General features: G+C 45.3%; 1 protein-coding gene across 2 annotated transcripts; it reads left to right on the forward strand.

Annotated features, from left to right (window-relative positions):
• The first annotated feature begins 4,915 nt into the window (after positions 1-4,915).
• On the forward strand, positions 4,916-8,115 carry plaua (plasminogen activator, urokinase a). Of its 2 annotated transcripts, none has more exons than XM_083988305.1 (11): positions 4,916-4,996; positions 5,504-5,609; positions 5,688-5,733; positions 5,825-5,963; positions 6,047-6,129; positions 6,222-6,263; positions 6,351-6,528; positions 6,651-6,796; positions 6,907-7,047; positions 7,140-7,288; positions 7,611-8,115. In XM_083988305.1, exons 2-11 carry the CDS (start codon positions 5,559-5,561, stop codon positions 7,803-7,805), a joined length of 1,170 nt encoding a protein of 389 aa, XP_083844431.1. In that variant the 5' UTR covers positions 4,916-4,996; positions 5,504-5,558; the 3' UTR covers positions 7,806-8,115. The 2 variants fall into 2 exon arrangements, with proteins under 2 accessions (XP_083844431.1, XP_083844432.1); XM_083988306.1 differs by having other exon boundaries at positions 4,916-4,977.
• Positions 8,116-11,188: the final 3,073 nt, after the last annotated feature.

The raw sequence follows: 11,188 nt of genomic DNA on the forward strand, positions 1-11,188 counted from the left end.
TTTAATAGATCGAGCTTACTAACAAACTTTGCAGCACCCAGATTGTCAACACAGTCTTCCATCCGTGGCAACGGATAGGAGTCTGGCACAGTAAGCGCATTTACTTTTCGAAAATCTGTAATGAAACGCTGAGAACCATCAGGCTTCGCTTCCAAAAGACAAGGAGAACACCACGCGCTGTTACTGGGTTCAGCCAAGCCATTTTCTAAGAGATACTTAACCTCCTTTTTCATTAAGTCTCTTTTGATCTGATTTACACGGTACGGATGCTGTTTTACCGGCTTAGCGCTCCGCACATCGATGTCATGTTCAATCACTGTGGTGCGCGTAGGCACATCACCAAAAAGACATGGGAACTGCGCCACTAGTCCCACAATGTCACGCTGTTGCGCGGATTCCAAATGCTGCAGGTGATCCGGTAACACTTGGAGCATTTTGGAATTCGGTAACCGTGCACTTTGCTGGGAAGATGGCGCAGAAGGCAACCCATCCTCATCACCGGAATCATTTTTCGTTACAATGAGCGCAGAGCAACCACCCACAGAGACAGCAGCCTCCTCTCCAAGGGAGCGCGCGTCATCGCCACGAGAATGATACCGCTTCAACATGTTTATGTGACACACGCGAGTTTTCCGCCGCCGGTCTGGCGTACCGATCACATAGTCCGTCTCACTCAATTGTTTCAAAACTTTATACGGACCCGAAAAACGCGCTGACAGAGAACAACCCGGCAACGGGAGCAGAACAAGAACACTGTCATTAATATTAAAGTGCCGAGCAACAGCCGAACGATCAAATTGCTTTTTCATTTTTTCTTGTGAGCCACCGAGGGCACTGTGCGCCACCGAACGAGCCTGATGTAACCGTTCACGGAATTTACAGACAAAATCTAACACGTTCACATTTGGAGACGCATCAATAGACAATAGCTTCTCTTTTAGCACCTTTAACGGACTGCGCATGGTGTGCCCAAACACCAGCTCTGCAGGACTAAACCCCAAAGACTCCTGTACTGCGTCGCGAGCAGCAAAAAGAACAAAGGGGACGCCTTCATCCCAACCTCTGCCCGTGTCCAAGCAGTATTTACGCAGCATGGACTTGAGTGTCTGGTGCCACCGTTCAAGCGCGCCCTGCGATTCGGGATGATACGCGCTCGAGACAACGTGCTTGATCCCCAACGAGTGGAGCACTTGTTTAAACAATTTAGACTGGAAATTTGTGCCCTGATCAGTCTGTACTGTTTTTGGTAAACCGAACGTAGCAAAAAACTTGGTTAAAGCCTTTGCAACAACACTGGCAGTAATCTTACGCAGTGGCACAGCCTCAGGAAACCGAGTCGACGCACACATTATAGTCAGTAAATACTGATGACCGGATTTTGTTCTGGGCAACGGACCCACGCAGTCTACCAAGACTCTTTCAAACGGTTCTCCCACGGCAGGAATTGGTCGCAAGGGAGCCGGCGGAATCACCTGATTCGGCTTCCCCACCACCTGGCACGTGTGACAGCTGCGACAATGATTAACCACATCTGATTTTTGACCGGGCCAGAAAAAATGTCTCAGGGCTAGGTTATAGGTCTTATTTACACCCAAATGACCTGCCCAGGGACTCTCATGTGCTAAGCTCAAAATTTGGTCTCGATAAACAGAGGGAACCACAATTTGATCCACCACCCCACAGTCAAATTCTTCCTCTGACGACGGCGACCACCGACGCATCAGAACACCATTGTCAATGAAAAACGCAGTGGAACCCAGTTTAGGAGTATCCACTTTCTCCACAGCCGCAAAACATTTCACAAGACTCGCATCAGACTTTTGTGCTGTGATTAATTCCTCTCGCGTAATAGGCACCTGTGTGCTGGTCGAGGAGCGAGTACTGGGTACCTTCGTCACTGTAGTTGATGCAGGAGAATCAGCAGCTGGTGCTGGATCTGGAACCGCATCCTCTGTAAAGAGTTTGACAAACACAGAGTCAGTTAAATCAACATTGGCAGAGTTGGAACCCTTACATTCCGCGGCGCGTCTCCGGGACTGAGCGCGCGTAATTACGCATGAGGGGAACTCCGGCTGCACCGCATCATCCGGCCGGGAACTAATGCGGGGCGCCGTGTCCAAAACCTCGAGGGAAGGAGTTACTTTACCCCCAGCAATGTCATTCCCCAACAACATGGTCACGCCACGAATAGGTAACGCAGGACAAATGGCTACAGCAAACACGCCAGTGACTAGTTTGGATTCAACGCGCACAAAATGCAGCGGCTGCGGGACGTAGCCCATTTCAATGCCACTGAGAATTACACTGTAGCCACAAGCAGACTTTTCAGAGAACGGCAACGCGCTGGCAAGAATAACTGACTGAGACCCACCCGTGTCGCGCAGAATCTGTACGGGCTGTTTCTCCCCTGGGTCTCCGGGAAGAGATACTAACCCATCAAAAATGAACGGCTGGAAACACGGGTCAAACCCGGTGCCGCTCGGTGCTGGATCGACCCTCTGTGGAGGAGCTACTTTTATCAAACCAACACCTTTTGGATGTCGCACCATCGACGCCGGATACGACTGCTCTTTTCTTTTTAACATTATGCAATTTGCAATGACGTGCCCCGGTTTGTGACAATAGAAGCACTCTCTCTCCTCCGTGACACTGGGGCGAGCTCGATTCACCTGACCCTGGAACGAGGAAACCGGACGCGAACGATCTGGGCCTGGAGAAGGAGAAGAAGGATATACAACCTTGTGAGTAAGCACATATTCATCGGCCAGAACTGCTGCAGCCGATAACACCTTCACTTTCTGTTCATTTAGATAAACTACTACACGATCTGGTAAACTCTTTTTAAATTCTTCTATTACCACAAGCTCTCGCAGCTCTGCAAAATCTCTAATTTTACAGGCAGAGCACCATTTATCAAACAATGTTGCTTTATCTCGTGCAAACTCTACATATGTCTGTGAAGGATTTTTTCGGTGACCACGAAACTTTTGCCTATATGCCTCAGGTACTAATTCGTATGCTCGCAGAATGGCCTCTTTTACTGTGTCATACCTCAAACTATCCTCAAGAGGGAGCGCCGAAACCACCTCTTGGGCTTTCCCATGCAATTTACATTGTAACAACAGTGGCCACACGTCATCGGGCCACTTCAAAGCAATGGCCAAGCGCTCAAATGTGTTAAAGTACGAGTCCACCTCGGCTTCCCGAAAAGGTGGCACCAACGCCACATGTTTACTGATGTCAAAATGGTTACGAGACAAACTGGGAGATATGGATGGCATGCCTACCGGCTCTGACACACGCTGAGCCTGCCCTTGGGCATCGAGCTCAAGCTTCCTCAGCCTGACGGCCGTGTCAGCCTCGATTTCAAGTTCCATTTTTTTGACTTGCAGGCGGAACTCACGGTCGGCCTGGCGGGCCTGCTCCTCGGACTCCAGCTGAAGACGAGCCAACCGGACTTTCACCCGTGCCTCGTCTCGCCCACTGGAAGACCCCGGAGACAAGGGCTCAAACCGAGGAAGGGTGAACGGCGTTTTGCCCCGCGCACCTCCCTCCAAGTCAACGCCCAGGGCATCTTGCCCCTTAACCTCGCCAGCCGCTGCACGTGGGGGACTCCCCTGACTACCCAGCTGCAGGGCGCCATCCGCCTGCACTGGAGCTACCGGAGGAAAAACCGGAGGCAAAACTTCCATCTCCTCAAGTTTGCTCATGACCTGCTTTTTTAGCTCTGCTTTTACCGCTTTTGGTGCTACCGAGAAGCCGAAATGCCTCGCAATGGCCTCTAGATTCTTCCGTTTACAGACCTCGATTTGATCAAGTGTGGGATTTCTTACAAACTGAGCCAAAACAAAACGTGGCATACCACTATGCTACGCTACCCTGCACACAATAACTCGGACTACTTCAAAAGGTTTACAAAGATCCCGGACGAGCCCCCAATTTGTTACGACCCCCCTTGAGTCTAGGGGTGTGGGAGCAGTAACAAAGGAGTGCGCAGGAGACAAGAGGCAATGATAAGTGGATTTATTGGATAAACAATAAGGTAACAAGAGTAACTGGGGGCGTAACGGGTGGCGTCAAACCAATAACCAAACAAAAAGGAGCAACGAAGTACAAAAAGGAACGCCACCCATAAACTAAAAGAAAAGCCACAAACAAACCAGGGGAAAAACAATCCCCAAACCAAAACAATAACAACCAAAGCTAAAGCCTAACCCCCAACCAAAGACAAAAGGAAAACGAACACGGCGAGGGGCCAACAGCCTCGTGCAGACTGTGACTGTTGCCCACCGATCTGCCCCTCCAGCCGGCTTTTATAACGTCTTGACTTCCGGCTTCCGGTTTCCGGCTCGGACGTGAGATGACGAGGATGACGAGGATGACGAAGGATGACGAAGGGCGACGTGATGACGTCAGCAGCACCACGGTACCTGGGCAAGAAATAGCGGCAAAAATACCCACACAAACCTATACCCATAACACATTATATATCTGTCTGTCTGTAACTGATTGTTGCATTATGTCCGTCTGAAACAGGTCTCTCTTGGAAATGAGACCCTGTGTCTCAATGAGATTGGTTAAATTACATTTAATTCAAAAGTTAAAGTTTTGAATCTGGTGTTCTGCCTCTGAAAGTGATGTGCTCTTTTGCACCTACAGCTGATACATATTTCTGACTGTGTGGTTGTGGTTTAAGGTGGGGGTGGTGGGGGGTGAGAGCAGTCAGTGTGTGGATGTGTCACACAGGACATGACCAATTCTTTTTTAAAAGAGTATACTGATCAGTAATTGGATGGCGATGATGTTTTCTTTTGACAAACCCCTCCCACTTCTGTGTTTTAAAACAGGAGGTAACACTGAGGAGGATCAGTACAGCAGCACTAGAGGAACCAACAACAGTGTGAGTCTGCATCCTCAGGTGCACATCGGAGCGGAGACACTTCAGCTGGAAGAGAAAACAAAGAGCTTCATCAGAAGGTAAAACAGATCTCAACAAGTCTTCTTTTGTGAAATGTGTGCAGCTCTTATAGTTTACTCTCTAAATGATAACTGGTTGAAATCTGAGACTAATATTTGAATGCAAGAAACTATAAACTAAAACTGCCAAAAAGTTGTTACATTTCCTTTGAGATCATCAAGTGTGTATAAGAAATAATGTTGGAGCAGTGCATGGCTAAACTAATGCGATTTGACTGTGTTTATATGCTATGCTGTAATCACCTGATCCAAATTGATATTACACTGGCTGTACAGATAAAGATTATGTTTACAGTACAGTGTGCACAGTGTGAGCCTTGCACTATCTGCTGCTCTCACATTAAAACCCTCATTTCCTCTGCAATAAATGCAATCAGCAGGGATGTGACACTCTGTGACCAGAGGATGAGCACGCTCAAACCCAGACCAAGAGACCATGTCTGTCATGTTTGTTCTGTCATGTGCTTTAAGATAAACTCCATATAAGGGAAGAAGAGCTTTACATCAAATGTTGTTCCCTTTTCAGTCCGTTCTCAGACCAAAAATATTCCCGGTAAGGAGAAGCGAAACCAGAGATAAAGATGAATCGGTTCATCATCTTCGCCATCCTCGCAGCAGTCAGTGTGAACATGGTAAGTGACAGTTAAGAGGAAGTAACTTCAGGAAGTTTTAGAAAAATGAATGACTGAGTTTGTCTCTGCTCCTCTCAGGCTTTTTCACGAAGACGTACACTGAAAAATCAAGACACTCCTTCTGGTAAGTCAACTCTCCGGGTAACACTTTAGTTTCTTATTGTTTGTGACCTGATGAATTCACTGTCCTCTTCTCTTTTCACTGTGACCTTCAGACATGTGTCAGTCTGGAGACGGGAGCAGCTACAGGGGATTCGAGTCCAAGACGGCATCCGGCAGCAAATGTCTCTTCTGGAGCAGGGTTAGACACGACTGGGGAGCTTCGGAGGGAGTTGGCCGTCATCCTTACTGCAGGTATGATTTAAGTCACCAATCTGGGATCTAGATTTACTGGAATAGGTGTCATGTGTTTTAACATTATCCCACTTAAATCGCAGGAATCCTGACCAGAGCTTGATGCCGTGGTGCTATGTCCGAAAAGGGAGGAGGACTGTGAGGAAATTCTGCAAAATCCCTAAATGTATGCTGAAGCTTGAGGATGAAAGATCATTAAAATACTTTATAGTTTAATTCATTTGTTTCTAAAAATCCCTGTGTTCTGTTCACACATAGGCTCTACACCATCGACAAAAGCTCCACCAGTTGTCGATACGGGTAAATTCAGTTCTTTAAATACCTTTTATTACTTGCATGGTGATATCTTGTCATATACACTCACTGACCTTCGTGTGTGCCCTGCAGAGCTCACGTGCGGTGAAAGGTCAGAGCGGAGGAGGCATAAAGTCGTGGGAGGCTCTTTCACAGCCATAGAGTCGCACCCATGGGTGGCCGCTATCTATCACAAGGGCAGTTTCCTCTGTGGCGGCTCTCTCATCTCACCTTGCTGGGTTCTCTCGGCTGCTCACTGTTTCGCTGACAGGTCAGAGAAAAAAAACACAGCATCCTATCATTTCCTCCACTGCAGCTCTTACACTGACAGTATGACTCATATGGGTATGTAATACGTATGTTTGCTCACTTGTGTGTGTGTGTTTTGTGCAGTGATGACATCAAAACTGAGGATCTGACTGTTTACCTGGGGAAGTCTGCCATCAATGAGACCAATGCCGACAATGAGCAGTTCTTTACTGTGGAAAAACAGATATCCCACAAAGATTTCAACACATCCAACTACAACCATGACATCGGTGAGCACAAACATCACTGTGTGTAGCCTGTAGCTACACAACTGAGAAGAAAGACACCAGTAAGGTTGCTTTGTGTGCTGTTCTCAAACGTGTTTGTTTTCACATTTCAGCATTGCTGATGATAAAAAGCCCAGATGGAGGTTGTGCAGCAAAGACGGCGTCTACCCGCACGGTGTGTCTTCCTCCAGCTCACACTCATCTTCCTGTAGGATTTCCATGCAGCGTCGCAGGATTTGGGAAGGAGGCATTCGGTGAGTAACCTCATATCCTCTAACCTTCAGACTCAAGGTCGACCTCTCGGCCGCTTCAGTGACTCTTACACTTGGCATTGTGTTAACTGCAGGGGCGTGGCGCTACTCACAATATCTGAAACAAGCCGAAGTGAGGCTGATCTCCCAGGCCGACTGTAGACGAGAGTCATACTACGGAGATCTCATCAGCGACAACATGATGTGTGCCGGGAGCCCTGACTGGACAGCTGACGCCTGTGAGGTGAGCCACGTGACCTGTTATGTGAACATGTGTGTATGTTCACTTGAAAAAAAAAAAAAAGAAGATTTCCTGCTTTCAAGATGTCGTCAGTGTGAATATAAAGAAGTTAACTTGTAAGCTCACATGCAGACATGCAGTGTGTTAGAAACTCTGTGACCTTTGGCAGCATTAAACTGGATGTGAGAAGTTTTTCTTCCTCTTCTTGAATGAGGGTGTTTTCACACCCTCATTCTTTACAAAGAGACAGATTGATCGATTATAGGTCATCTCTTTATTCAGCGACAGCCTTTAAAACTGACATGCTGTTTTCCTCTTCTCACAGGGTGACTCCGGTGGTCCACTGGTGTGTGACGTGTCAGGCCGGCTGTTTCTGTTCGGGGTGGTGAGCTGGGGCGACAACTGTGCCAAGAAAGACAAACCAGGTGTTTACACACAAGTCACCAGCTACAACGACTGGATTGCAGAGAACACAGGGCTCCCTCAGTACACCAGAGGGATAATGTATCCCACAAAGTAAAGTTGAGGCAGAAAGTTACCTCTTTGCATTCTCATTGCACGTTTCTTTAAGGAAAATTCTGTATGCAAGCGTACAGATGTAGGAGGTTTGGTCGCTGATAGGCATTGCTTTCTGTGCATTGAAAACGGGTTTTTTTGCACATTGACATTTTACTGTGACATGTTTTTTAAGATATTTTGTTATATATAAAAATATGTTTTTATAATGTATACATTAACTTTTCATACAAAGAGTAATGGATTTTTAAAGCAAGCTATTATAAAGTGTATTTATCTTATTTAATTTTACAAGCATTTCCTCATGTACAAGGCTGGCCCTGCTGTTGAGCATTTGTTTTAAAATAATAAATAAAGTATTTGTATTACACACTGTATACTGCTCATTAATCCTCAAACTCTGTGTTTATGCTCTTTTTTTTTTTGATTTGTTTGTTTTACAAACAACAGGAACTAATCTTAAATTATATTATCTAATATAATAAGTGGAAAAGTTTTGACTTTGTTCAACTTTGAAATTAAATTGTATGAAATTCAGAAATCCAAACTACTGAGTCTGGTAGTCAGACAGGGAAGACCCCTCATTAAACACTGGAGGGCACTGTTGTGTAAAAATTATGTATGGATAGCTCATCAATAATAATTTATTATACTATAAACTTTTTATTTAAAGGGATAGTTCAACATTTTGGCAAATTGGCCCATTGCCATAATCGCTATAGTCATAGCAGTAGGTTCATTACCTTTAATTGTAGGTGTAAGCTATTTTCAGTACGGCGGAGCGCAGCAGCTGGCTGCTCAGAGCTACGCTATGGAGGCTAATGGAATTTCTTGGTTTCCCTCATTAAACTCATCAAATTCAACATCCCAAAACTCCACAGCGCTTTTGTAGACAAGTTGTGACCTGCACAACCACCACGCTATGAGATAATGACGGAACGATACGAAACGGAGCCGTTTTCGAGGTAAATACAGGGTAAATACGGAGACTGCTTGCTGAAAAACTGTCCCTGAACGCAACGCGCATCAGCGGTTTTGTATGAATTTACCTCGAAAACGGCTCCGTTTCGTATCGTTTCGTCATTATCTCATAGCGTGGTGGTTGTGCAGCTCACAACTTGTCTACAAAAGCGCTGTGGAGTTTTGGGATTTTGTATTTGATGAGTTTGATGAGGGAAACCAAGAAATTCCCTTAGCCTCCATAGCGTGGCTCTGAGCAGCCTGCTGCCGCGCTCCGCTGTACTAAAAATAGCTTACACCGACAATTAAAGGTAACGAACCTACTGCTATGACTATAGCAATTATGGCAATGGGCCAATTTGCCAAAATGTTGAACTATCCCTTTAACAATAATGGCATACAAACTGGGTCAGTGTACCTTGCTGTATTCTTCAAAGACAGGGGATCAATAATACGTTGTTTCCGTTTGGGAACACAAACAACAGGACCTTTCATTTTCATGAGTCATAAAATTGATACTTCCTTAAATATCTCTGTTTTTGATTTGTCAGGTGAATATAGTTGGAGAATCTGTTCTCATACGTCTTTGGTGTTTTGTGGTAAATGACACAAAAGGAAATGTTCAGGGTTTTTCTTGTTTGACTTGACTTTCAGCCTTTGTGTTTGCATTTTACAGACAGAGCCAGAACTGCGCATAACTGATCGAAAACCAATGGCTACTAACAAAACAAAGCAATGTTGGTGCAGTGAAACCACAGAATTCATCTTTTATCTCTTTTCTCCAGGGTGAATGGGACCAGACCAGAGGGGAGAGGTGTGACATGGTAGGATCAGCAAACCGGTACACAACAGCAGTCAGGCTGCTGCGAGCCTGTCACAGTAACCACAGTGCACAGTGACCATGTTAACATGTAGCTCTTAAGCATGTATCATTTTAACGTATGTACAATGTTTGTGTTCACATAATTCAATTTAGCATGTCAACATTTCCTAAGTTGAACTTGCACAAAATACAGCCAAGGCTGATGGGAAAGCTTTGCAGGTATTTAGGCATGAAACCAAAGTTATTACAATGAATCATGCAGGAACATGAATAAACAAAATTAGTATTTCACTCAAAACCAAAACCTTATGGTGGATTGGTAATGGGATCCCCAATAGTCATTGGGATTCTAACGTCTGCACAACTATTCTTATCAAAGCTTTGAATGATGATTCAGCTAAATCTGGTCAGTCACAATGTGATGGATCAACACTGCTAGCATGGCTAAAAGAAACCTAGCTATTTTGTCTGCTGTATCATCTCAAGTCAAGATTTTTGCAGTGGTATATTTATATAAAACCCATTTAAAAAAGTATTTACTTTGACTGCACAAACACCAGTTATGTGCACATGCACAGCACAAAATGACTGCCCTAGAATCAGCTGTAATTAATGCAAAACACAGTGACTTTAGTTTCTATGCAGCATTATTTAAATTAAAACAAAACAAAACAAAACAAAACACAGAGTGTAGGAAGCAGTTGCTTATCTGCAGGACTGTATAATAGAGAGTAGTTCTGCTGAACATTGGTCTGCTACTGAGAGCAGAGAGCTGAGCCTCACATCTTGTCAGAGCTTATGGTTCCCAGGAAATTGTGTACGGAGCAGTGAGTGTTTACATGTTCACTCAGTCTGCTGACTCACAGCTCTCTGTCCTCTGTCTAATATCCTATACTACACCACTATACCATCAACAACCCCCACAGAACGAAAAATGCAGAGCTGCTCCAGTCCTAATAATAAATCAATGCAAATGCATATACAACAGAAACACAGACAGAACCAAGAACACTTTGTTGCACTGAACGACCACAGTCCAGCTGATCATCACGTCATTATTTAAAGCATATTTCAGAACCTCTCCAGGCAACCTGCTGCAATGTTTTCTATCAAAGTCTGTTTGGACAAGTCCACATATACAGATAGTTCACAGCAGGGCTACTGCAGCCAATCACACACTGTCCTGTCCCCTCTCAATTACTCACACACACCAGTTTACTTTATTGCTTCTCTCAACCCATATATGGGTCCGAGATGCGAGAATGAGTCTCACTCCTCTTTAAGGATAATTCCTAAGGAAGAGGAGAGGAGAGGAGAGGAGAGGAGAGGAGAGGAGAGGAGAGGAGAGGAGAGGAAGGCAGTAACAGGGTCTATTCTAACCAGGTTGACTAGACTGTCCAGTCTCTCTGGTTTGGATAGCGGCCTGTCATCTACACCAATAATGGACACACACACACACACACACACACACACACACACACACACACACACACACACACACACACACACACACACTGGGGGATCTCTTTGCTGCAAGCAAATTGGATCTTTAGCCAACACGGGGCCTCAGGGGTATAAATACCACTGTTTTTGCTGCTGGGGTC

Source organism: Trachurus trachurus, assembly GCF_905171665.1.
Source record: "Trachurus trachurus genome assembly, chromosome: 15".
In the NCBI taxonomy this organism is placed as follows: Eukaryota; Metazoa; Chordata; class Actinopteri; order Carangiformes; family Carangidae; genus Trachurus; species Trachurus trachurus.